This window comes from Gymnogyps californianus, chromosome 14 (genome assembly GCF_018139145.2).
Source record: "Gymnogyps californianus isolate 813 chromosome 14, ASM1813914v2, whole genome shotgun sequence".
Taxonomy (NCBI): Eukaryota; Metazoa; Chordata; class Aves; order Accipitriformes; family Cathartidae; genus Gymnogyps; species Gymnogyps californianus.
This window is the reverse complement of record NC_059484.1, coordinates 4,117,705-4,143,999: the sequence shown is the minus strand read 5'-3', so window position 1 is coordinate 4,143,999 and position 26,295 is coordinate 4,117,705. Positions and strand designations below refer to the sequence as shown.

Genomic DNA, 26,295 nt, shown 5'->3' with positions numbered 1-26,295 from the left:
AAAAGATGGTAAGGTACGTGAGGGTGATGAATGATTACCTGTCTGCTATTTTCTGTGGAATAGTAATGTGGAATGGTAATTACACAAATAAACCAACAAATACTTGGAATAAAAATCTCCGCTGACAAAGGGCATAACTATTACCCGCCTTAATTCTCTAGACCAATGTTGGGGTTTGTCCTCTGCTGTAGGAACATAGGATTTTAGGGTTGCCACGCACGCTTTACTGGCTGGATGCATTTTCCTCTTAAAGCTGAAAAATTATTTTGTTGCTCAATCCATTTTAGAAGTTAGAGCTAGGACTTTTTCAGACACAGTCAGATGAGGAGATGGTCTTAGCTAACTTATGGGAAAGTGGTTGTAGGTGCTAGTAGCTAACGAGTTGAAAAAGCATCATCATGAAAGTTTGACAGGAGGAAGCCACAGCAGCTGTGTGCAATGCTGAGAGCTGGGGGCGGGGGCCGGGGATGGGAGGTGGGAAGCAGCAGTGACTGCAGAAGTTTGGGTTCTCAACGCAGGGCACTTGTGGTGAGGTGGGATGGTAAGAAGGGAGGCGTGTGCTCTGAGGTGGGGACAGAGCTGGGTCCAAATGTATGGTGGTATTTAGATGTCTTGTACTCTGCAGAATTAGATCTCTGAGATGGAAGAGATCCAGGGCATCAGAGAAGTATTGCAAATAGGATCCCAGTTTGGAGGTGAAATTTCTGTATATCATTTCTTCAGATCATTTCTTTTCAAAATATAGTATTGTATTAATGAGGTTTATTAGACCTACATGATGAAGCATGTTTTTAAATGAGTGCTAGAAAGGAAAGATTTTCCTCAGGACTTCTGTATTACAGGGAAACATAATGAGGAAGAGCAAAGTAGAACAAGAAAATTAATGCAAGTCATGACCTCTAGGCCAAATAGTATATGGGAAGGGGTGGTTTGCTGCAGCAGGGATTCAGAGGAGTAAGGAAGATAGTTATTGCTGGTTAGGAAGTTATTAAAATACATAGTAAACTAAAAGATGAAATGGTTCAGCCTCCAAATCTTTTTTTTGATAGATAAACAATATAAATTGGATGTTCCATGGAAAAGATTTAGGACTCTTAGATGAACCTGATTGTCTGTAGATGGAGATAATCTGAGTTGCTTAGCATCTAGCTCACTTTAATAAACATAACATGAATTTCAATGTTATTTGAGGGAGGAAAATAGCTAGCTAAAAAAATAACTAGCTAAATCCTTTTGCTATGCCTATATGTGGACATGGTTAAGATCAGGGCAATTCAAGCAAATCTGTGGTAAAGTTTAAGGTGGTTTTCCTCCAGAAATAGGTATCGGAATTCTATGTGCAATGAGACAGACTGGCAGTCTGTGCTTCTCATGATTGCTGGTTAAAATCAAGAACTGACATGTCACGTGTTATCAAAAGTATCCTGATGGATGTAGCACAGCACTGTTAAACAGTTTTGATAAACAATGATTGCTCAGTTGCAATGTAATCTCCAGAGGACAGGATCATCATATGACTTTGTACTGAGCAGGAGATACAGAAACAGTAAATCTTTTAAAGCATTTTCTGTTTGTTCCGTTTTTTTTTTAAATTCCAAACTATAAGTAAAGAACATGAATGAAGGTGACAATTGTCTTCAATTTGGTATGTTGTCCTTAATGCAAATTACAAACAACTTGGCTTGATCTTACACATCCAAAATGTCATGATGGAAGTTAGCTCACACAGCAGCCCGTGTGAAAGTAAAGGCTGTAAATACACAATAAATTACTTTTTGAAGTTTTGTCTTTACAACATGTCTTTAAGAAAGTGCTGCTTTGTTTGGAGAATAAAGAGAAACTCTCCTACTTTTTCCTCCAGAGGTAAAATGACAGAAATAAAAAAGAGTGGGTGCGGTTTCAAAAGTTGTGGCTTTGTCCTCATTTCTTTTATGAGGGGTAGCTTATTACGAAAAACAAATCCCCTCTCCAGGACAGGTTAGAAGGAAGTAGTTTTTAAGATGTAGTGTCTTGTGGAGTCAAATCTTAAAAATCTGGTTTTGGTGTCCTTTAAGAAATAAGGCCCCTTGACGTTTCGAAACTGAGCTAACCAATGTTTAGAGATTGTTACTGTAGCTGGGCTTTGCACACAGTAGCCTTCTAGCTAAGTTCTTAAGTTTAGGGGTGGTGCAGGAGAGGACTGGGGTGGTTTTTCTCCTTTTTGCCTGCTTATGTGTTACAGCCAGTGTCATGCAACAGAAACACCCAGTTTGGGATTCCCCTCCCCCATGCCGCTGGGGTACGAGATCTTCAGAAAAGAGGAAGGAAGCTCAGAACAGCAGCAAATCTCACAGAACCCTTGCAGCTGCCTCAGCCTGCCTGCTGCTCCTCGCTGACAGCAGCTGGGAAAGGGATCTTGCTTCCAGTGCCTTTGTTACCTATCTTGGAATCTGCATCCCGTAAATCTTGGTTTCCTTGGCGGTGGGCATCCTTCGCAGCCTCACGGATTCGTGTATGATGGCGAGATGGCAGAAGACAGACAAGAAGAGTGGCGTGGGTATGTAACTTAGTAAACTGCCATTTGAGTTTTGTCTTCATAACTTCTGAACAGGATGTGGGCAGGTGTCTTCTCTAGTGTGATGAGTTAACACCCTCCACTTTGCCACGGTGGCTTAATTGAAATGATCAATGCGTACAAAGTTTTAATCTTTCAAACAAAATGACACGAAGTACACGAGTGTCAGCTTGGGAGATGCAACACTTCCACCCCACCACACACACCCACCCCTCTCAAATCTTGAACTCTCACAGTAATGCAGCTTTTCCCACCTCAATATTTTAGAAACGGATTGAATAAGTATGTGTTGTATAACAAGTAGCAGCTAGAAGTTATGGGGAACAAATGTAGGGGAAGGGGAATCCTGCAGTTGCTTCTGAGAGACCGTCACTTGAGGTTAGTGTTCCAGAAGAACCTGTATGTGAGTTGATAAGTAATACTTCTTGGAAGGAAAGTCATCTTCAACATCAATTTTTCTTAAAATGAATGATGTTAACTTGCATAAAGGACTGAATTGCTGTTTAAAAAAAAGCCTTAAAATTGGGAATCAAAGCTGAAGCACTTGAAAAAGTGTCCTGCTGAAGTTAACTGCAGGTTCTCAGTACAGAAGACAGTTAATCTTGTACTTTTATGTTTTATTTTACCTACTAGTGCAGAGTTATTAATCTGGAATCCCCAAAGACATTTTTTATTTTAAGAAGGCCGTAATATTTTGCGATATGCATTAAAACCAAAAAAACCCACCCAACTGGCTTCATGAAATAAAAGGAATCATCAAGGAATTAATAAGAGGAAAAGAACGTCTTCCTGTTCAACTTCCATGTGCAGCAGTGGCAGGATTGTGAAATGGAAGTAGCCTGTTCTGGTGGCAGTTTGTATTACAAAATAAAGGCTGTAAATATTTTCTGTTTCAGTTTTAGAAATAGTAGAAAGGACTTTATTTTTACACTTGTTTTTCTGGAAGCTATTGATTTGGGACAACATGACTGGATTTGTTGGATGTGGTCTCTATATACTAGTGATGGATGTTATCTTGCATATGGATAAAAGTACTAGATACTAATCTTATTCACAGGAATAATATAAAACAAGTTTCACTTGTAGCAGCTTTTTACAGGGAGCATTTTGGGTCAGAGTGAGTTTCATGTAATTAAAAAAAAAAGCTTGCTCTTCTTGCACTATAATTTTTAATGTTATGGGGGCCAAATAACCTGACTTGCTGTTAAGTGTGATATAGGCTAGTGATTTTTCTGCACATACCCCTGCAGTGGACCGACCTACTGGGTCTGACCAATGCATGTCCCCTGAAAAGGCCCTCAGTTGTGACCTGTCTGTCCTTTGTTCAACAGTCAGCCCGCCATGCTTTGCTTACAGTGAAGTTTTGCCTGTTTGTAACTTCATAGCTGACATGATCACCGAGTGTACAAAAAGCTAGTATGATATAGTAGTCTCTATGGTATTTAAAAGGTACAGCAAACCACACATAATAAAAACCATCTTGTGAAATATATTACTTCACAAACTAATGACCACCCAGTGAAGTTTTTCATGAAGACTACAATGCATTTTGATTGAACAATTCACCGCACTGACTTAAAATACGATATTCAGAATATGCAATTTTGTATAGCAGTAGTCTTTTCTACTTCTGATCTAAGAATATTTATTTCAAAATAGTAAGCTTTTAACTGAATCACTTATGAACACTTACTTTAGTGCATAAAAAAGAAAGCAAATAATAGAAAATACCATTTAATGGCAGTATTTTAATACTGTTAAGTTTAAACTGTCATACAGACAACACAAATTCAGGAGTTTTTAAAAACTCGGAAGGACTAGGTTTTATTTGATCTGGCGGTGGCCCCATGCTCTTGCTCTTCAAATATTGTCAGCTCTAACAACTATGGCACTCTCATTTTAGAGTGAGTATGTACTGTGTGTAGCTTGTAGGGTGGTATCAGTGCAATCACTACTATGTACAGGTACTGCTTTCTGAAAAGTGGTCTGCTAGAAATACTGCTTCTCCTTCTCTCACCCATCTCCCTGATAAGACTGTTGTCTCCTTCAGTCTGGTTATTTGAGTTTACAATGGAGACTGGAATTCTTGAAAAAGGTCTGTTAGCATAAGAAGTCTGATTGTTACAACTGCTCGTGTGCGAAAGACACATTCGGATTACTCATGTTCGTCACTTCACTGAATACTCTGCAACCTGTTGTATCATGTGGGTGAGGAGTCCTGAGACTTGGAAAGTTTCCAGGTGCCAGCACAGTGATCCGTAACTTGTGGACTAGGGGTTAGTACTAACTGAAAGACTAACATGCTGTCATATAAGCATTTTGGACATCAGTGGTAGTTTTGTGTCAGGAAGAGTGAAGACAAGGGCAAAATAAAACTCCTTTTTTTTTTTTTTTTTTTTTTTGTTTGCAAGGTTTTAAAATTAATTTCCTGCTGCAAATTAAGAAAAAGCCAGTTAGCACTTGACCTACTGTTGAGATTAGCTCAAGGAAGCAAACAGCCACTGTTTGACTAAAAGAAATCTGCAGAGAGTGTGAATAATGAGAAAGGATTATCAAGTGCACCAAATGAGAAATGGTGCAATTGATTATCTGTATCTTTAAGGAACTTTGCTAGTGTTTAAAAGCAGACAACAAATTTATCAAAGCTTTGGTAAATTTCCTTTAAATAGGTAAAGAAAGTGATATATCCAGTTTGTGAAGCAGCAGATAGACTTGGGCTTTACACTCTGATAATTCTCAAAGATGATACCTTTTCCTTTGTATGCATTAAAAAAAAAAAAGTAAACCTGGTTAGCCATGAAGTAATTTGCTCAAGAACAAAGACTGTACAACCTTGCCTGTGCAGGACTAATAACAGGCCAAATGAGATTAGGCCTGCTGTTTATAGAAATCCTTAAGTTTTATGGCTGTGAGGCTTAGGGTAAATATATTTAGTTTGTAAAATTTGTGGCTGGCAGGTATCAGATCTTAAGGAATCCATGACACAAAGCATTTCAAAACTGGAAAATAACAGTAGCTCTTTAATGTTGCCATACGTACTTTGAATACCCATTCCCTCTACTGCAGTTGCCATAGCCATAACCGATCATTGCACTGCTCTACAAATTGTTTTAGATGTGTCCTCTATGCATATTGAACTGCTCCTTGAAGAAGGGTAGGTATGATTGTGCTTTCCAATGGGAAGTTCAAAACAGAATATCATAATTTAAGATCTAGAGTAGGTCACTGGGGAGAACTGACACTGCAGACCTGGTGGTATTTCCTTTATCCTGTGCTTGCTCCTCTGCTGTTCTACGCTATAAGCACATATGTGATTTTGATGTAAAAGAGAATCTCTGTAAGCTGTGTCGTCATGTGTGGTAATAGTATTACCACTTGCTGTTTCTCTGCTTACCCCAAGTAAGCCTGTTTCCTGGGTTAAAGAAGGTTTTTCTGTTAAACATTGTATTATAAGACTTTTTATACTTGTATGTAAAAAATCACAATAGTAGCAATGTCTGCGGTTTAGTCTGTTGCAAAGCAGAATAGGGAAAATGAGAACAACAATCAAATGGACTTTCTAACAATAATAGAATACTACTTATGTAAGTACTCACACACGTAACTTTCTTGTAGGTTGTCTTCAGTAGAGAGCGTTCCATTTCTGCTTTTGCATAATTGTTTTAAGTTAATAGATAACTACAAATTTAATAAGCTATAGCTTATACCCGGGAGTTCCTTTTCTTAGCCAAGCTGTTGGCTCACAATCTGTTTTATTTTCTTTTATTTATCTTGGAAACTAAATGTGTTTTCTTTCATTATATAAGTTGATAAGAATAGTGGGAGACTTTCACCCAATAATAATTTAAAAAACCAAAACAACAAAACCCCCAAGCAAACACACACATATAGCACCCCCAGTTGCCCTGTCCCGTACCCCCCGCCTGCCCCACCCCCACCCCCCCAATCATGGAAATAGTCACACTGAGGATTTAGTTTTGGAAGGGTGTTCAAAGAGGCTTTTGGAAATTAAATAAATTTATGCTCTTAAAAATTGGAGGAAAAATAGTGTAAGTGCTCAATTTTAAATATAGGAAACTCATGGAGTAATGAGGCCTGGAATATGGGGCATTGACACCTATAGTCACAAAGTGCTTTTTGAATTTAAGGTCTGTTGTAACCATGCCTCTTGCGTCTCAGGAAAATCAAGAAATATGGGCAAACTGAATCTACTGAGACAAAGTCTGTGAAAGTTGACAAGCTTTTGGAATAATACAGACTGGAAGTTTTTGACCATATAGAGCTATTTTGTCTTCTATGTTTTCCGAAATTTTTGTTTTCAAGTCTCTGATGAATCATTCTCGTGTTGAATTTCTAAGTCTTTTATTAGAAGCATGCCCGATGCCTTCAGTTTCCACTGATGAGCAGAGTTTCAGCTTGAGAGTGTTTGGCCCAACCTTTGGATGAGCAGTAGTACGCTGAGTAGATTTGGAAGACCACACAATCCCAGCTGGGATTCCTGGTTATGCTAGAACGTAGGCTATGTGCCCACTTTTGTATTTTAATTAAATAGGATACTCCAGGTAGCTGATATTCAGCTTTGCACTTGGAAACCATAGTCCTGATTTTACACATGAAGCTTGTTCTTAGTCTTGAAACATTCCCAGCATAAAGGTATGCTACTTCTATGGACGGTACAAGACAGAAAAGTCATGGTAGGCTAGTGCTTTTGGATGACAGTTTCCTAGTAATGTGCAAGATGAAAAGTGTTTGAAATCTCAGACCTTGAGGAAACTATCACATTTGTGAAAAAGTTATGAGCTGGTGAAATACTATGTTGGCATTCTAAATTCAAGTGTCAGATTTACTCCTGTACTGCTGAATCTGAAAATGGGTATTTGTCGATTTGAAGCATAAGTTGGGGGGAGGAGAGGACTGGGTGACTTCTTTGAAACTGTAGAAAAGCACATGCTCAGCCTGAGTGCAAAGGGCTGTGACTGGCTTGTCTGATTTCATCTGCTGAAGACCTTTGAAAATTATTTTACATCTATGTGAAAACTATGTAGACTGAGCTGTAAAGGAGGCATAGCTTTGTTCAGGGTAGGTTGCCTACTTCATGAAATGCAGCCCCTGAACCCGACAGACTATTCTAGCTGTTTGGGGAACAACAGCAGTGTTGTGAAGCATAACTGACTGCAGAAGGCAAACTGAGGATGAAGACAAAGCTGGGAAAGGAATCTCTTTATCCACAATCTTTCATGAAAAGGAAAAAGCACAGTTAAATACTCTATTCTTCATAAAGACTTCTAAGAAAAATGACCATGCTACTATTTTCTACAAAAAGGTACAGTCAGAAACAATATCTTCATATAACTAGTTGAGTACGTTAGAACTTCCTGGTTCTTATACTGGCTTTATTGTGTTTAAGAAGGAAAGCAAGTAGCTCAAGTCCAGCTAAAACCTCCATCTGGCCCCAAGGTTAAGCATGTGAAGAAATCTGTATTCAATTGTTATCTGAGATAACAGTTTGTTATCCGAGAACTGAAGAGTTACCCTTCGCCGAGTATGATTTGCAATAAATTAAATTAGCCTCTAACCCACCTTGAGCTTTGGTGCATGTCTCTGACCTGTGAAACATTCAGTAGAACCGCATCCATGTCATGTTCATTATAGCACACTTGCTCTGCGAGATTTAAGGGGAGAACCTTAACTCGGAATACTGGAACACAAATTTTATAGGTTTCTTTCCAGTAGTCAAGAAATCCTGTTAGGACTGCATAATATTTTCACGTGAGGTTTGTCAGTGTTCTTGCAGAGTAATTTCACCCTGTTTTCATGAGAAGAAAATGGTAACTGAGCACAAAGAATTGATCTGTAAGGGAAGAAGGTACTACTTTTACATTACTACTCATAAAAGCAGAGCTATAATATTTAAAAAATAAAATGGAACAGGATTCTTGCTGAGGCTATTCATTAGAAATTGTTTGAATATGCAAAACACTTTATGAGTTGTTATATAGAAATCATTTCAGATACTCCTCCTATTATGGTAAAGTGAAATTAGCTGGTTCAGCAAAACCTCAGAAGTTTTTTTTTTCAAATTCTGTTTAAGTGGAAGGGTGGAAAGTAGCGGAGGAAACCAACTTGAAACATGGCTTATTACTAAAAGGTGAGTCTCAAAAATGAAACAAAGTAATGCTTGTATTTGTTATAAAGAACAGGGCAGGGACTTCACATGAAGGAAAACAGGCAAGGAAGACAGGTAGGAAGATTAGGATAATAAATGGCTTCAGTGTTGCAGGTCTGTGGGATTTTTCCTTGTTCACCATTCCCTTCTTGCATTAGCTCATAGTCTAATCATGTGAATAGCAAGAATCTGGGTTTTTAAAGTACATGAATACTGAGGAAATCTAGCTCTTTGAGGAAGGGATTCTGTTACCTGGATTACTGTGAGTTTTCTAGAGTGTTTTGTGTGTGAATGTTCCCAAATGAGGTACAAAGTATGATTTTTTTTTTTATTTTTTCCACTTGTCATCTTCTAAATTGAGGACATATAATTTAAATTATAAAATATTAACTGTGCTTCTGTCTCAATCTGTGGTTGTTTGAATTTATATTTTAACAGGAATCCTACTCTGAACAGAGTGACTGTTTCATTTACCTTGTGTCTTGGAATGTCAAGAGAAATGTCCTCTACATATTTTCATTACTCTGCTTTGGAAAACATGTACATACCTATGTGGCTTAATGAAACAGGCTTCATAGCCATGCATATATTCAACAGCATACACACGTATATATCTAGTGTGGGGAATGTGCATATCATATCCGACAGCTCTGGCTTTAATAGATACGTAGGAATTAAATGGAAACATAGGAATTGTCTTCAGCCTTCATACTCATTTTTTGCTACTGGGATGAACACTGGTAGATGTCTTCACTTATGCTCTGGGTGGCTGAATGTGTGAGAGTGATAGCAGAATTAGAAACGGAAGCTTCTTAGTCTAAGTGTCTTTACAGCATGTATTGTTTGGCTGAACAAGAAAGGATTCTTTGGGCATGCTTCATGGAAATGATGGGAATCACTTCCATCTTCCTGAGGTACAATTCAAAGCCCACTTGTGCTTGAGCAGAGTTCAGTTTGGAGAAATCTTTTATGTTAGCAGTTTCACCTGGTATTTCTTAGGCTTGCTTTCTGAAGCGATATTGTTGCTGTGGTGTGCTGGCTTTCAGCTCATCTCGTGAAGGAGCTAAACAAACACCTGGAATCAAAGGGGGTTTTGCATTGGTTTTTTTGTTTGTTTGTTTGCTGTGTGTCGTGTGTGTGTCCTGCTATAAAAATACCACTGAGGTTATGGTGAGCTCTAAAAAGACAGGTTTTATTCTTTGCTGATCTAGGGGGAAATTTGGTAACTGTATTCTCAATGAACTGTAAAGTCCATATTTAGGAACGCTGTCTTAAGGCTGGAGTTCTGGGCATTCTCTGTGCTATTCTGGGAGAATCTGACAGCATCTGTGTACAGATATGCTATTGATGGGAACACCTTTGCCTGATGCTGGCTGCTGGGGAGGGCATATGCTGTCTAAATCTCTCCCACTAATCTTATTGCCATGACATCAGTTGCTCCTGAGGTCAGTAATTGCTATTGAGATTTAGAATGAATACTGAGCTCTTCAAGCAGGCCACCTTCTGTGCCTTGAGGATACTGTCTCCTTTTGTATTTCCGGCTGGGATAGAGGATGCCAGGGAGTGGAGTGGCAGAAAGTTCTTCAGAGTGATTTGAAAGGGCCTTTATTTCTACTGGCCAGAGAGTTTATTTAAAAATAAAAAAACAAAATAAAAAACTAAAAAACTGCTGTGAGTATCCTACCAAAACCCTTTAAGTCCATACAGGTTTTTCATATACTATTTTTGAAGAGCAAAATAAATGAAATATGTCTTTGTGCGCACAAAACCACACTGACACAACCTCGAAGATCTCAACAGAAGGTGGAGGAAAGGGAACCCTCCTCTTGGCTGGTGAACTCTGAGGTGATACTCACAATGTAAGAGGGTCACAGTTTGTAAGGGAAATGATATCAGTTACAGCTGACAGAAGATCTAATTGGATATAATAGTCCAATTTTCGTTCACAGTTAATAATTCAGAAATTAGCAGATGTGATAGTTAAGCTGTCTGGTGCTGTAGATAATACATCTGGATGTAACTGATGGTATTAGGTTGTTTGATTGTTTACAGAGTTTTTTTGCAACGGTATATGGGAGATAATGTCTTATCATAAAATGTCTGGATAGGTCTGTAGCTTAAAACTTTGTAAAGGAATTTGTCATCCTACCAAACAATCCAATTTCTACACTAAAATCTCTCTCGTTAAGTTTCCACTTACTCATTTAGAAATTCTTAGCTGATGTAGCCACTTCCTTTGTCAGTTTGTTACTGCACTTGTCGATATATTAATTGCTGTTCAATGAAGTTTTTGAGAGCAAACTCAATATGCAATGTGAATACACGACTCAGTAATTTGCATCTGTATTTTGAGAGAAATACAACTGTAAGTAGAGCAGTGCCTATTTTGAAATATGAAGTATATGCTGGTCAATGGTAATCTTATTCTGTATGGACATTTCAGGAAAACAGTAAGAGCGCCCCCCCCCCCCCCCAACACTCCAATGGAAACATCTCTTTAATTGTCATGATAACTTAGGAGGGTTGTTTGCCACCTTCCATTTCTTGAAATCTGTGTCAAGACTAATGAAAGGAAGCCAGTCAGAACATAACTACACATCTACTATACGTATCTACTACTTAAATTCAATTTTTTGTTGAGCTAAGGCAGTTCTCTGAGGATCAATGAGGAAGTATCTTCAAGATTCTCGTGGCTGAATCTGGACAGCAGAGCTTCACTTCAAAGTTGTGGTTTTTTTCTTTTTTCTCCCCCTTTATGTTTAATGATTCAAGCCCTGCTCTACCCAACCAGGAGGAGGAACTGGTGGGAAGGCCTCTTCATGTCAACAAAAACAAGAACTTATTTTTGGTCCAATAAGCCTCTTAATTAAATCTGAAATTCCTTCTAATTCCTGTTCCAGAAATATAATGAATATAATGATGGCAAAAGAAACAAGAAACACAATTAATGGAACACTTGAAAAAGTAAGAGGATCAATCTATTTAGCTCTACACTCCTACCTTAGGCATTTTCATTAAAGGCAATTTAATTTGAGACTTTAAACATAATTTTAAGTAAAAACCTTAAGTAAAATGTGTTATTAGTATACATTTTGGCCTAGCAGAAATGAATATCCTGCTTTTGAAGCCTGGAGGGGGGAGCAAAAGGAATGCAGGAATATACTGAAGGTAGGTTCAGCTTTCTAGATCAGTTTTCCCCTAGTCCAAAATACTGCAAGTTTGGATGCTCTGTATGTCTGGATGGATTGGGACACTGTCATGAGAAAAGGAAGAAAACCCTGCTGACTGATATCTTCACTGCACAACAGAGGTCATGGTTAGGAGCTAGCATACTGTTCCTACTTGTACAGTTTAATTGTGGTTTCAGGCTTACGTATTTTAGTCAGTTTCCCTGTGTGATACTAGCTTCAATAACCACTTCTACTCTGTAATGCTATTGTAAAAGTCTATAACCAAGCCCATGAAGAAAAAATATACAGAAACAAATGCTTACCATAGCAGCCCACATCCTGTAGCCCTAGAATGTAAGAACTAGTGAAGAAGCTTATTTTCTTGAATTCTGTCTGAAACTTAGCTGTTTCTTAACCACATATAGATAAGCTTCTGATTAGAACACTTTTAAAATCCGCTGCTCCTGTGTTCTTTTCAGAGTGATTAAATACAGAAAATTATGAAACTTTCTACTGTTTCCATATAAAACACAGTTTCATGTTAAGATGAAACATCTAAACCCAGGAAAGAATTCAGTAAATTCAGTTTTCATATGCGTCTCTGCCCCTTCTCACTAGCGTCTCCATAAATTTCTGTAAACTGTGCACTTAAATTCTTAGTCAGACCAGTAGACTAACAATTCTCCAGCACAATCAACATGTATATATTGAAGACCTGCATCTAAATGAGTGCTCTTAAATCCTGTGCAGAGCAGTTGCTATGAATAGCTTGTTTTCATACATATGCTGGGGTGTTTTGTTTTCAGCACTGGCCATTTTCAACACCTTTGCATTTTCACAAGAAAAGAGATTAAGTAATGGTAACAGATGAAGCTTCTTGATAGAATTATGGTTCTGTTTGTTTATTCTAGTGTATTTATCCTAGTATCAGAATCTTAATAACCATGTGTGTTTTTCAGTTTAACTGTAGTGTATGGCTGTATTGAAAAACAGTGGTCTTGTCCTTTAATTTTTCAGCTATATACAATTTCAAAGGCACAGGAATACCACAACTACCTCTACAGATTGGTGATGTGGTCCATATCTTGGAGTCCTGTGAAGGTAAGTCAGTTGCCTTCGGCTATAGGTTTCTCTGTGTGAATAAATTAATCCTTTTACTTCACAGCAATTCCCCGTGTTATGTTAAGTAGTTGTCTAATGCTCTTATTTGTATTGGTGGTGTTCTATTTTGAGGAAGAACCTATTCATTTTTGGAGAGCCAAAATCAGAAATCTTACAGTACGTGTGGTTTGTTTGGGAAGCCATTACCAAATGAGGAAGTCATCAAGGTGAATGTAGAGTTTGTGAAGTTCATGCCAGCTTGTAATATACCTGATAAAAGTTACATTAGATTTGATTGAATTTTTAATGGAGTACATTTTTGCCTCTAAACAAAATATTTGTTGCTAGGAGATATTCAGCACCCTAGTCATCCTACAGTATAATATGGAATTCTAGTATGTTAAAGTAGTCTGTAGGTCAGCATGGTAAAAACATTTCTGAAAACCAACTTACGGAACATGCTAACAGCAGACATCCAAGTCAAGTCATGCATGACAGATAGTCAATATGCTGATCCAAACTTACGTAGTCAGTATGTGGAGATATCTGAACAACTGGCATAAGCATAAAATAAATACAAGTAGCAGAAGAATAAGCAAACATAACATTTTGTACATTTATGAAGTTGAATTAATTGTCAGTACTGTAGTGATAGCGTATTCCTCCATATTGATTTGATCTGTACCTTCACAATCTGACTGAATTCTCTCCCAAGTCTGCCAGAACTACTAAAGTTTTTATTTGTATAAAGCAACAAGGATGCAATTACTATTACTAACTCAACAGTTAGGTATCTGCAAATGTCATTGTAATAGTAACATTTTCAATCTGCAGTGATGCTCTCGACCAGGTAAGAGTTTAAAAAAACCTGTAAAGTGCTTCAAGATTTGCAAAATGTATTGTAAAATTATCTTCTTCAACCGACTTCCACTGTCTGTCACTTGTGTCTTATTAACTGTAGCTATGTTAAAGAGAAAGGCCAACTGCTGCATTATGCAGTTATAGAGACAGCTCAGTGTTGAAAGACATTTTATGTTGTGATCATAAGGCTGCAAAGAATCTGAAGCTGTTTGAGCCCAGACCATTCCACTTCATAGAGCTCTAGGTGGTTTTGCATGGAAACAACAAAGTATTTGAGAGAAGAGTGCCTGAGAAACCATACCTCCAATGTTTTGGAGCACAGAAGCATATTTTTTTCCTTCTTCTATTTGTAAGAGAAATTCGATATCTCGAAGCATCAGTGAAAATATTGATGTCACTCATTAGACTATTAGTCAATAGATGCATCTCTCGAAGTCATGAGTAATGATTCATGTCCTCTCCTAAAAAATGAAAGGTCTTCATAATTCTTTAAGCCTCCATTCTAAACGCTTTGGCTAAGAAAAAATACATTGGCAAACCAGAAACCTCCTCATCCCTATATTGTCTCTGTTAATTGCAGAAAAAGCATTTCAGGTTTGACTCCTGTGGTACATTTGTTGTCAGGTCATCAGCCCAGCCTAGAAAGCTGAGTGGTGATCTTATGGGGCTAGTTTTTATTTAAAAGTCTTTTCTGAATCTTCTGCCCTTAACACGTTATGTCATAGCTTGCTTTATGAAATACGTTTTGTCAATGAAGAAGTGGAATCTTTCGTATTGTGCAAGTGAGGAAGTTCATCTTTTATCAGGTATCTTAAAAATATGCTGCCAGCTGCGGCTGAAGAGTAACCAACAGTAACAGGTTTTTTTCTGCACTCATTTTACGTGCTATTTTAGTTTGTTTTGCATGCACAAAATATATGCACAGAACATACATGTGCAGTCACAGCAAATGGGATGAAATAGATTATACATATTTGCTTGTAAATTGGAGACTATGTGCAAATAATTCAGTTTTAGAAGTTGGAATTCTGTTGTTGAGAAGATACTGGAAAAAAATCCCAGTGCTGAAAAACCTGAAAAAAACCCTGTCCTGAGTCTTTCTTTGAGGTCAGTGATTCTCCTGTGACTTTTAACATTGCCTTTTTCACAGTACTGTTTGGGGTCTGGGATTTTTTTTTATGCTTTTGTTGCATGGCTGAAATACCTGTGCTGCGTTAGAAATGGTGAGAGAGAAAAGGTGGTAGGGAGGAGATCATATCTGTTTGTGAAACTATAGTCAGAAAATGTACACTTTTAGTCAAAAAATGCATTCTTTGGGGTGAAATAGAAGTATTCAACAGAGTTGAATACTGTTGCTGTGCAGGTAATGTTTCACGATGGAATGTGTGCACAGTGGACGTGGTTTCTGCTGTAATTTAGTAGGGTTGAACTCTTCATTTTATGTTCTTTGTAGAAGTTTATTGTGACTTAACTGAGGCATAGATGGAACAAAGTCTGAATTAGTATTTTAATTGCCACTACTGCAATACTGCACTCTTTTCTTTCAGAAGGGGTTTCTAGTTATGAATGGAGCAGAAGCCCTTCATTTTCTTGAGGTTCTAATTTGAACTTTACACTAGGAAGCTGCTTATTCAAGTTGGGTCCAAAAGCTGTAAATCCTCATGGCAGAAAGATGGCTTACTCTGCTTACTTTCAAGGAAGATGAATATATAACAACCATGTCCTATATTGGATTAATACTTTACCTAGAACATAATTGGAAGAGCTTCATGGGTTATCCAGTATCATGAGTGATCTTGGTTGAGAGAGATATATGTGTGTGTGAATATATTATGTTACAAAACAGCTTATCCTACCTTTTTTATGTGAGTGTGGGGGTATTAAATTCTGTGTAAGATTATCTGTACTTACTATGCAAGACTTGAAAGTAGACCATATAATCATACTTGCTAATGTGCAAGTCATGCTAAATATGCTTCCTGATATTCACTTTCATCTATGTATTTTTGAAGTAACTATTAATTTTTAAACATCCTATGCTAGATAGTTCTTACATGAAATAAAACCCATGACTTTATTATATGTTTTTTTATGCATATATTCTGTCATACTAAGTGCACTCTTTCTTCCTTTTAGATTGGTACAAGGGTTATCTAGTAAGACATAAAGGATCAGAGGTAAGATCATGCTATTCATTCCTATGAGACTATTTTTAAGAAATCAACTCCTGAAGTGGGTTTTTTAGTACCTCTTATCAGATAGTCGTATTCTGATCTCTGATGTCAGCTATTTCCATTCGCTTTCCTTTCAAGATGAATAAAATGATCAGCATTTGTCCTGGACAATGTTGGTAAATATTAGAAGTGAGGACTGGGAGAAGCAGATCAATGAAGAAAAAAATTACTGTGCCTCCAGGTTAACAGACTGATGAAGACATTTGAAATAACTTTTTGAGTTAATTTACTGCTAGATGTGTCTGTTTCTGCACTTTTTTCTAAGGATTCTTTAGGCTACATTCAACCTCAACAACTCCCATCAGGCTTAAATTCTTAAATAGATCTCTAATGTACAAAAATCATATTAATAAAAAAAAGTCAGTATTCTTATACCTAAAGATGGAAAGCCACAAATGAATAGTTTTTACCCTGGGTATGACAACTCCTGAGTTAGGTAGCAAGAAAACTACTTTTTAGTTTGAAATGCACTTTTCTAGAAGAAAAGCATTTTTTCAAACTTGCTCTTAGTATCAGATTTTTTTAGGGAGCAGCAATGCGAAGGCATTTGGAGTTAGAGACTCATGCCTATATTATAGTAAAAATGTTTGGAAGTTGCTTCTCTGTAGCCTGGAAAAAGGATGTATAAAATCTTCACAGCCACTTCAAAAGGGATATCTGGGGAGCAGAGGGACAGTTGTTGGCAGCAAATATGCCATCAGAAAAAAATCAGAACAGTCTTAAGTTGTCTATTTCTCATTTTTCTTATTTTGTATTCAATGGCTTGTAGGTATTAGCAATAACTTGCATTAACTCTAGAGCAACTAATTTGTGTCTGTTTTCAAACTGTATGTGATAGTAAAATATTTTAGTTTCCTTTTGGAAGTATTAGGTGCTTGATTTACTATTTCACTTCATTGCTTAATGACTGCACATCCTAAAAGACAGAGGAATGAATAATTATTTGTGGTAATTATGCATAATCGTTTTCTCCAGACTTCTACCTGTTGTTTCTTACGTTCTTCTTGTGAAGAAATGTAACTCTATGCATTCTATATTTGCAGAAAAGGATATGACAAAACATCTATTATTTGTCTGTCAAACAGAAATGCATCTAGCTGGACAGAAAACTAGATAGGCAGCAGTTAATTTGGAGATTACAGTTTATGTTCATAGTCATAGTTTTATGAAGAAAATATAGAAGTGGGTTTTAGGAAGCTCTCATTTGTTACTTAAATGTTCTTGGAGAATAAGAGTGGATTGTATTTTTTTTTTCCCCTCCTTCAACAGGGAATATTTCCTAAATCTTTCATCCACATCAAGGAAGTTACTGTTGAAAAGAAAAGGTATTGAATTTAACTGTTTTATTACATTAAGGATCTTGTCTGCTAAAGAATGAGTTTTAAGGCATTTCTATGCCTTAAACACAGTAACTATAATATAAACCCATGAAACTCAGATACTCTTTTTCACTTTCATTGTGTTTGATTTTCTTCTTTCCTAGACATACGGAAAATACAATACCTGCTGAAATTCCTTTAGTTCAAGAAGTTACCACTACTCTCTGGGAATGGGGAAGCATCTGGAAACAGCTCTATGTGGTATGACATTTTTGCATGCCATGTGTGGCCTGCTAATTAGTCCTATTTATGCATATTGAGGCCTTGTTCAAATTAGTGTCTTTTCTTAAATGCGGGGCAGGATCTGGGGGGATTTAAGAAATTACTTCTTTACTGCTTAGATGATTACCATTTTCTTCAATGGCTTTAAATTAGAAGGCTGACTTACTGCTGAGGAGTGGTGTAACTTCATGCCTTTAGTTTCAACCTTGAGTATCCTGTACATGATAAATTTTTCATAATTTTTCTTTATAGAGTTGACAAGTTTCAAGATAGGAGTATCGAACATAAGATGCATTTGAAAAAGTTTCACCATGTTCTTGGGATGCTACAACAAAAGTTGTTCAAGGGTTACTGGGAGCATGTAGCTATTAACAATTGGCAACTTCAAGAAGTCAGTCTTTTTACTTTCAATATCTTCATTTTACATTTCTTAAAGAAAAACATATTTTTTTCCATCTTGGGGAAAACTTTTTTTCTTCCTGTGAGCACTTTTACCAATACATAAAAGTGCAATGAATTTGGAGGTATTAGTTAAAATGGCCACTGCATCAGCATCTGTGTTCCTGGTAAGAAAGCAACCTGTAGTCATGGTGGTCTTTTGTATATGTTTGTAATGCCCACAGTGTAGTACAGAACTGTCTAGGTGATTCATGATTTTTTAAAATTATCTTTTTATTTTAATTAGACCTGAAATATTTTTGCAGGCCTCAACTATCCTTTATACAGAGACCAAACCTTTCTTATAATATTATACCTATCCTTGGACTACTATCTGAGAGAGAAAATTTGAAGAATAGAAGGCTAATTTTTACACTTGCATAATCATAGGTATTTTGCATGTTGTAACCCTACATGAATCCCTACTGAGTCTAGTGACTTGTTTATGAATTTTTGGCCGTCGGACTTAGGTTAAAGTGTTGACTGGAAAAACATCACAAGATGGTGAATTCTCTGGTGCCCGAGTAGTCTCTTCTAATGGATAACCTGTTTCAACAACTTGCACTGACTGCTCCAGGATCCCAGCCATTGGATTTTGCTTTTTCTCTGTTGCGGCAAAGAAATCTTGAATATGGTGTAGTTTTTTCTCATTAATATATCTTCTGAAACATGTCACTTCTTAGTTGTCGTCTTGTTAAAGTCAACAATTAAAACTTTTCTTGCTTCAGTGAATGACACCTGGAACTGTTTTAGGGACTTCTGTGCATTGTCTCACTTTTCTCTTAAACGTGTTAATACCACAATCAAATGTTGTTCCCAGCATGCTCTTATCAGTATCTCATACAGAAGTAAATTGCTTCTATAATGTTTTCTCTTGATGGGACTTAGTTAACGAATTTTAAAACAGCACAATTAAATAAAACAAAAATAACGTAATTCCCTATCCCCATACAAACTGCTTAAACTTCATGTCATTTCTTTATGGTCACACGGGAGATCCTGTCCTTAACAATTTGTGGGATGAGAGAAGGAAGGAAGCCAGGCTCAGTACTTGGCCTAATTCTTGCTCCTGCAATCATTTAGCATTAAATGACACGTCCTTTAATTGTCAAGACCAATGTTTCACTTCAACTTGAAGCTTGAAACCTATTGTTTTCTTTTATATCTTAGACAAATAAGAAAGAGCGGTTCCAGCAGGTGCAGTCTATGATGTATGACTTAATGGAGTGGCGGTCACAGCTTCTGTCCGGGACTTTGCCAAAAGATGAGCTCAAAGAACTCAAACAGAAAGTCACTTCCAAAGTTGACTATGGTAACAAGTAAGTGGCCTATGTTGCTTCTGGAAAGCATGATTTATTTTATAGCACCTAGCTAGAACAGAGATGATGATAAAGTTCTTCTGTTTGCAGTTTTGTAACTCATTAATGTGAGATGTAGGCATATTTAATCTTCCTTTTCGAACTTCTCTGTTATTCCTGTGATAATAGTAGATACCATGTTGAGGCTTCTCATAGCAAATCCCTTTTTCGAAATATTAATTCATTTGTAAATTATACATATATGAGCTTGTCAGTCGTCAAGATTCAAGGTCAGATAACTGGCCTTTAGATACATATAACATCAGTGTACTCGGGACCCAAAACTTGTCCATCCTTCACAAACACAGCCTACCTCTAGTAGTGTTACGCTACCACTTCAAAAGTGGTGCTGAGAGACCTTACTGTGGTGGATGAATAGCAAAAGTCTGAAAAGTCTGAAGTGTACACAGCCTTTGCTAAAGGCACCACACCACCATCCTACCCTGCCTGACTCTGCCCCCCCCCCCCCCCCCCCCCCCCAATTTACTAGGGAATTTCCAGGCAGAACTCTGGTTCTGCTAATAGAAGTGAAACTACCAGGGATAGAATAGTTATTTGACAAAACGCCTTGTCTGCTTCATGCTAATGAAAAGTCACTACAACACAACAAATTTTTGGCAAAAATGGGGTTATGTGGGGTCAAGTGGTGTTCCACCATCTGATAAAGGGGGAGAGAGAGCTCAGTAAGCAAATCTTCATGGTATTGGCTTTATAGGCATTGGAATCTGTTTATAAACTGTATTCAGCTATTGCAAGTGACTGTGGTTATTGTGGCCTGAAGGCCTATATGCAGCTGAAAGTCTTCAGTTACCTGTGGCTAGACATAAACCATGACCATGAGATGTTACGAAACTCTTAACTTGTTCACTGTGATTTGGATGCACAGATTTCTGATAAATTGTATTCTTACAGAACATACTATGGGAATACACGTATCCTGCTACACTATGCGGAGCTGAATGGTCACTCCAAGACAGATTTTACTTTTAAACGCTCCAATCAAAGAAGCCTAGCTCTGATTAAGACAACACTAACCTTTCTTTGCTTTCAGACTTTTGTTTTCACACTCTTTTCTTCTTTCCAAGCTATGAGACAGTAAGCCTCTTCCTTTAGAGGAGCAGGGGTGGAGGGCATGTTTAAAGTGGTTTGGGATTGTATAGAGGAAAAGTGCAAGTTGGATAGTATTTGTAAGTGCCTGAAAGTGTGGGGTTGAGTTGTGATGTGTGAAGGAAACTTGCAAAAGTGTGGAGAAGGAATAAAGGGGAATGACAATGGAGGCTGAGTGGGTCATCATTGGAGGGTACATTGAACACCAAATCAGGAGAGGTGGATAATCATGTAAGGTGATGAAGATGGCTTGCAGTCTGATACAGACTGCTTCAAACAACATTAACAGTGACAGAAGGGCAGCCAGTACACTTTACAAATTGTGAAAGGTACAGTTCGGCACGAAGCTGACCAATTTTAGAGAGGGATGGAGGAGTGAGATCCTGGATAGGCAAGAAAGGGTATCTCTTGGCTGAGGTGACACCATGACATTGTGGGCAAGAATACATAGGATGTATGGAGGTAAGACTGGAGTTTTGAATGTTGAGGGGAGAAAAAAAAGAGCGGAAGGAAAAAAGGTATGATTAGTATGAAAGCAAAGGAGAACAGAGCATAGTAGTTAGTTAAGTAACGGGACTGGGAGAGTAAGAGAGCAACATAAAAGCAGAAGGTAACAGGAAAAACCTACGCATCTTGACTACAAAGGTTATATGTTAAAAAGCAAAAGAGATGAAGACTGCTTGAAGTCATTGAACATGGTGAATCCATATTAGTGATAGGCATTTAAATGCTTTGGTGACATTACTATAAATTCCGAAAATGGATAAATACTGTACAACAGCTTGAAAAGAAAATCGTGGAGTTTAGTTAAATTTTTCTTCAAGTACTGTTGCATGTATTTAAACTTACTTTATTGCTTTAAAACTTGAAGCAGCTCCTTGTGCATTAGATTTCTAAGCTTTATTTTTATAGAAGGAAATAACCTTGCCATTATGCAACTTGTATTTTCACAGGATACTTGAGCTAGATCTAATAGTTAGAGATGAAGATGGAAATATCTTGGATCCAGACAAAACCAGTGTCATCAGCCTGTTTCATGCACACGAAGAAGCAACTAACAAAATCACTGAGCGAATTAAGGAGGAAATGGTAGGAATGACTGGCCAAACTTAATGCTGCCTTTGCTAAAATAAAAATGAAAAACCAGTACAAGGGTTGAAGGATGTAACCTTCTACCATAAAAGCTGGTGGAAACTTTTGCCTCTAACTGAACTAAGAGTAGATTCACATTCATGTGCTGTAAGTATGGCTAAGCCTCAAATTGAGTTAGTTGCATTTGTGCACTGGATTCAGGCTGTGGGCTAGGCTGAAAGCCTGTGTCTAAAGCTGGTTCTAAATCCATTCTTGGATTCCTAAATAGAAATATGTCTCCTCATTCCATCTGTGGGCTACTCAGTATGCTGATTTGCATAGTGAATAGTTGCATACTTGGAGTTCCAGCTGCAAGCTATGACTAACCAAAAGTCTTTTTTAGAAGATCTTGTGAAACCACTAGTTGTTTGCTATGTGTTGCTGCTTGTTGGTTAGTCTGATGGCGTTGAAGAATTTAAGCTCACTAAAGAGGAACTCGGGTGAACTCAGCGTAATCTTCTGGACACCAGAAGTTAGTATGCATAAGCAAAGCTGATGAATGCATAGATTTAATCTTTTAAAATGCAAAGCAGGTGACTACACTTCCTTGACCTTTTTCTATATTAAATCTGTTCAGGGACTTGTAAGATATTTGGGTTATTTTATTCATTAGAAAATAAACAGTAATAAAGCAAGTAAAACACGTGACAAAAAAAAGTTGGGCTGTCATGACACTTCAATAATGCCCATAAATCACTGGAAAACACCTTATGAGTTGTTCTCCTCAGTGTCACTAAATAAATCTTGCTTCCCAGACATAAAAATGTAATTAACTGACAATATAAGGAAAATTAAACTTGGTAGTTTGCAGTAGACTGTGTTGACTTGTTTTAAAAATAGAGCCAAACAATGGATAAAAAGAGCTTTAGGCCATCAAATGGTAAGTAGCTCTTTCTAGGTGGTTAAAATGGGATGTAGGTAGAAATTAGGAGCCTATTTTTGAGTCAGTGAACCTGCTCAGCTGTGTCCTGATCTCAGAATGTGTTATTTGCCTCCTCTTCAAAGAGGTGTATTTTGTTTTGCTAGAGTTCCTAGCATACTGAAACCCCATTACGATGTGGATAGTAGGCCTTCTGCTCTATCTTACTGTGTTCAAAAATAATTTCTTTCAGACTTGTAGGCTTGCCTATGTAGTGACAGCTTGATACTTCCTCTTCTATTTAAAAGTGGTGATAATGTTTCACCCTCTATATAATTGCCCAGTGGCTGAAGAACTGGCCTAAGATATGGAAGTCATAGAATCATAGAATATCTCAAGTTGGAAGGGACCCATAAGGATCATCGAGTCCAACTCTCTGCCCTTTTCTCCTAAAGGGGTTTAAGTTCTTACAGCATGGCAAAACCATTGTCAAATCTTTTAGGCACAGTCTTTTACCAAAATTTTAGTAAAGGACTTCAGAACAGTTTCACTGAAAGCAGCCTGATTTTCTTGGGAGGTAAGGTTTTGAATACATTCGTATACAGGAGGGAAACTTAACCTGGCTCTTTTCTCCTGAATAACGGTAAATGTAAGTTTTTTTCAAGAAAGGACAGTTTCTGGAGGAGAAGGGAGGAGAAACAGCTTAACTATTGTGTTCCTTAGAAATATTAATTTAAAAAAGTAATCCCTGTTCCATTTCTAAAAGGAGACACCTCCCTGGAAAGGATAATGTGCTTAGAATCCCATATAAAGGCAGTTCTTACCCTACTGAGTAAGTTCCCTAAGTACTGCAAAAGATGGACTTAAGGCATCTCTGTCATCAGCTTTTTCATTATTTGCACACGGAGGCAGCTCCCTAGTCTGGGTGCAGCGTTTTGAAGAACCCAGTCTGAGCTTTTTATCTCCTTGCATACAGTGAAGGCTCTGGAGAGGAAGGTGGGATCTTCCATACTTATGTCACTTCTGCACCTTCTAGCCTGCTAACTTTCTAGCTTCATAGTAGAAAAGGGTGTTAATACACTGGTGAAGCATTGCGGAGGGTCAGAAACGTACTTGCTAGTCATGTCTGCTTTATCAAGCAATGTCTTCCAGAGGAATATACAGGGCAATGCTTATTTGCTGGAAACAAGTACTTTTATCCAATTTTTCTATGACTTTTCAAGATTAACTGTTACATACGATAAAAATTGAAACTGCTTGTAGTATCCCACAATTTTAATTCATGGATTTAGCTAATGATTTTCCTCCTCCTGAGCAGTCAAAGGATCAACCAGATTATGCATCGTACTCCCGAATGTCTTCATCCCCCACCCACAGCCTATATGTCTTTGTTCGGAATTTTGTTTGCCGAATTGGAGAAGATGCAGAACTCTTTATGTCACTATACGATCCACAGAAATTAACAATTATAAGGTAAGCTTTCTTTTTTTACTGCAAAAGAGTGAGTAGCAAAAGGAGGTAGCCAAGATGAAGTAAAATAGTTGCCAACATGTTAGTAATGCAGAGAATATATCAATAAAAGGAAGAAAACAAAAAGGAAAGGGATATGTGGACAGATCTAGTCATTGGCGTCTACTAAAGAATTCTAGGGTAAGGGATCCCAAATATTTTGATAGGTAATTCCTGGATTGAACATTTCAGAATTTTGGAGAAGCCTGAGACCACTTAAAAGTTAAGAGATTATTCTTGATGGGGAATGTTGTGGTGCCTGGAGTAAAGTGCTGAAACAGGGGAAGGGGGACAAAATGGGAGTAACTTATAAATTCAAAGAGAGATTAAGACTCTGTTGAGTAGTCCTGTCAGACTGATGATGGTAATGTTTCCTCCAAAAAAGGTGCTATTCTGTTTTATGTTCAAGTTATTTTTCAAAACTTACTGATGGTATTTTGTATAGCATTCTTCTTCTCTTTGTAGTCTGGTATTAGATTTAAACAATCGCCACAGACTATTGTCTGTTACGCAACCTTTGTTATGTACTGTGGTTTTTAATGTACTGTGAAAGGGAAGAATTTCTAAATCACATGACAATAAGATATTTATCTTCAAAACAGTGAGAACTACTTGGTGAGATGGGGGAGTAGAGGCTTTCCAAAGGAAATTGATATGCTCAACAATCTTAAAGTAGTGTTCACAGTAAGTGCTTTCCAGTTTACCTTACTTCATATTTGCAAATTGGATTGTCTCTTGTCTGTGGTCACTATCAGAACTCCTGAAGATTGAGCAAGATGAAGAAGGAAGCAGAAGTAATCTTAGAGCAAGATGACCCATCATTGAGTGCTTTAAGGCAGTGACAATGCTTCAGTGTCCTTTCTTCAATTTGCTGCCTCATAAATTTACTGATGACTTGATATTTTTTTTATCTGCTGTACCTCTTGATTACTACTGTTTTCTCTATTTATCTTACCTTATACTTTCTTCAAACTTTAAACTGTTGGGTTTTTCATCCTTTCTGTGGGCTTAGTTTGGTGGTTTTTTGTTTTTGTTTTTTTCTGTTGATTAGTGAGGCTCAATTTACTACTGGAGCTCCTGTTTAGATTTCACAACTTGGTTCTTTCCCAAGTAATGTTTCAATTCTTTTTTGTTTGTGTCTTAGGATCTTGGAAATAAAGACCTTAGCAGAGACAAAATTTATTTAGTTTGTCAAATAGTCCGAGTTGGAAGGATGGATCTCAAAGACAGTAACTCGAAGAAATACACACAAGGACTAAGGCGGCCTTTTGGAGTGGCAGGTAACTGATGTCTCCTGTGCTGTATCTGAAGCAGGACCCCAGTGATACTTGCCAACCCCGGCCTGTAGAATCTCTACCAAGACCTGTCAGAATACAATATAGCTATAGCAACTATCTTCCATATTTAATTTTTTAAGTCCATAAAGACTTCACCTACATTAGCATTTTAGTTCAGGTCAGAAATGTGCTTTTGAATTTAATTTCCTAATAATTCATACTTACTGCTACGCAGTGCAAACCAAAGCACAGTACCAGAGTATAATAATAGAATTCCTTGCAGATGAAATAAAACTAATGATTATGTCCCCAGAGCACCACCAATACACTCATACTTGTATTCACAGGATTAGACCAAAACTAGTCTGCAGTAATTCTCCCTTTACATAGTGTCATGTTTGTAGTGTGGACTTTGCACTAAATGTTCTGCCCCACAAATCTGCCCCTATTAGGCTACACTGCTTGCTAGTAAAAAAATCTGTATTTACCTTGAGGCACAAGAACATTAATGCACATTATTCATAGATAAGAAATATTTTGCAATGCTGTTATGTCTTGATTTTTTTTTTTTACTCTTCTAGTTATGGATATTACAGAGATCATAAAAGGAAAAGCTGAAAGTGATGAAGAAAAGCAGCATTTCATTCCCTTTCACCCGTAAGATAGTCATAGATATCTTCTTTATATGCACATAAGTGTTTCTATATTTCTTTGGCTGTAACAATCTGAAATGTTTTGAGGAAAAAATATTTTTTCCTTTTAATAATTTTATAATAGTGCTAATTTTTTAAGTATCAATTTAAAAGGCATTTAAGACTTGACAGAGGTTACATAGCATGTTAAATGAATGTATGTTTCTATGGACGTGCTTCTTCAGACAGCTGGTAACATGTCCTATTTAACAAAACCCAAGTTAAATAGTCATGCAT

At 37.3% G+C, this 26,295-nt stretch overlaps 1 protein-coding gene across 1 annotated transcript in view; it reads left to right on the top strand.

Moving 5' to 3' along the window:
* Positions 1-12,180: 12,180 nt before the first annotated feature.
* Positions 12,181-26,295, top strand: part of DOCK2 (dedicator of cytokinesis 2) — a 202,482-nt gene continuing 188,367 nt past the window's right edge. The window contains exons 1-11 of the mRNA XM_050905599.1: positions 12,181-12,244; positions 12,908-12,991; positions 15,989-16,029; positions 17,356-17,411; positions 17,570-17,666; positions 19,296-19,444; positions 21,544-21,679; positions 23,899-24,053; positions 24,692-24,773; positions 25,234-25,369; positions 25,948-26,023. Coding sequence (XP_050761556.1) covers positions 12,181-12,244; positions 12,908-12,991; positions 15,989-16,029; positions 17,356-17,411; positions 17,570-17,666; positions 19,296-19,444; positions 21,544-21,679; positions 23,899-24,053; positions 24,692-24,773; positions 25,234-25,369; positions 25,948-26,023 — 1,076 coding nt within the window. The remainder of the gene's footprint in view (positions 12,245-12,907; positions 12,992-15,988; positions 16,030-17,355; positions 17,412-17,569; positions 17,667-19,295; positions 19,445-21,543; positions 21,680-23,898; positions 24,054-24,691; positions 24,774-25,233; positions 25,370-25,947; positions 26,024-26,295) is intronic.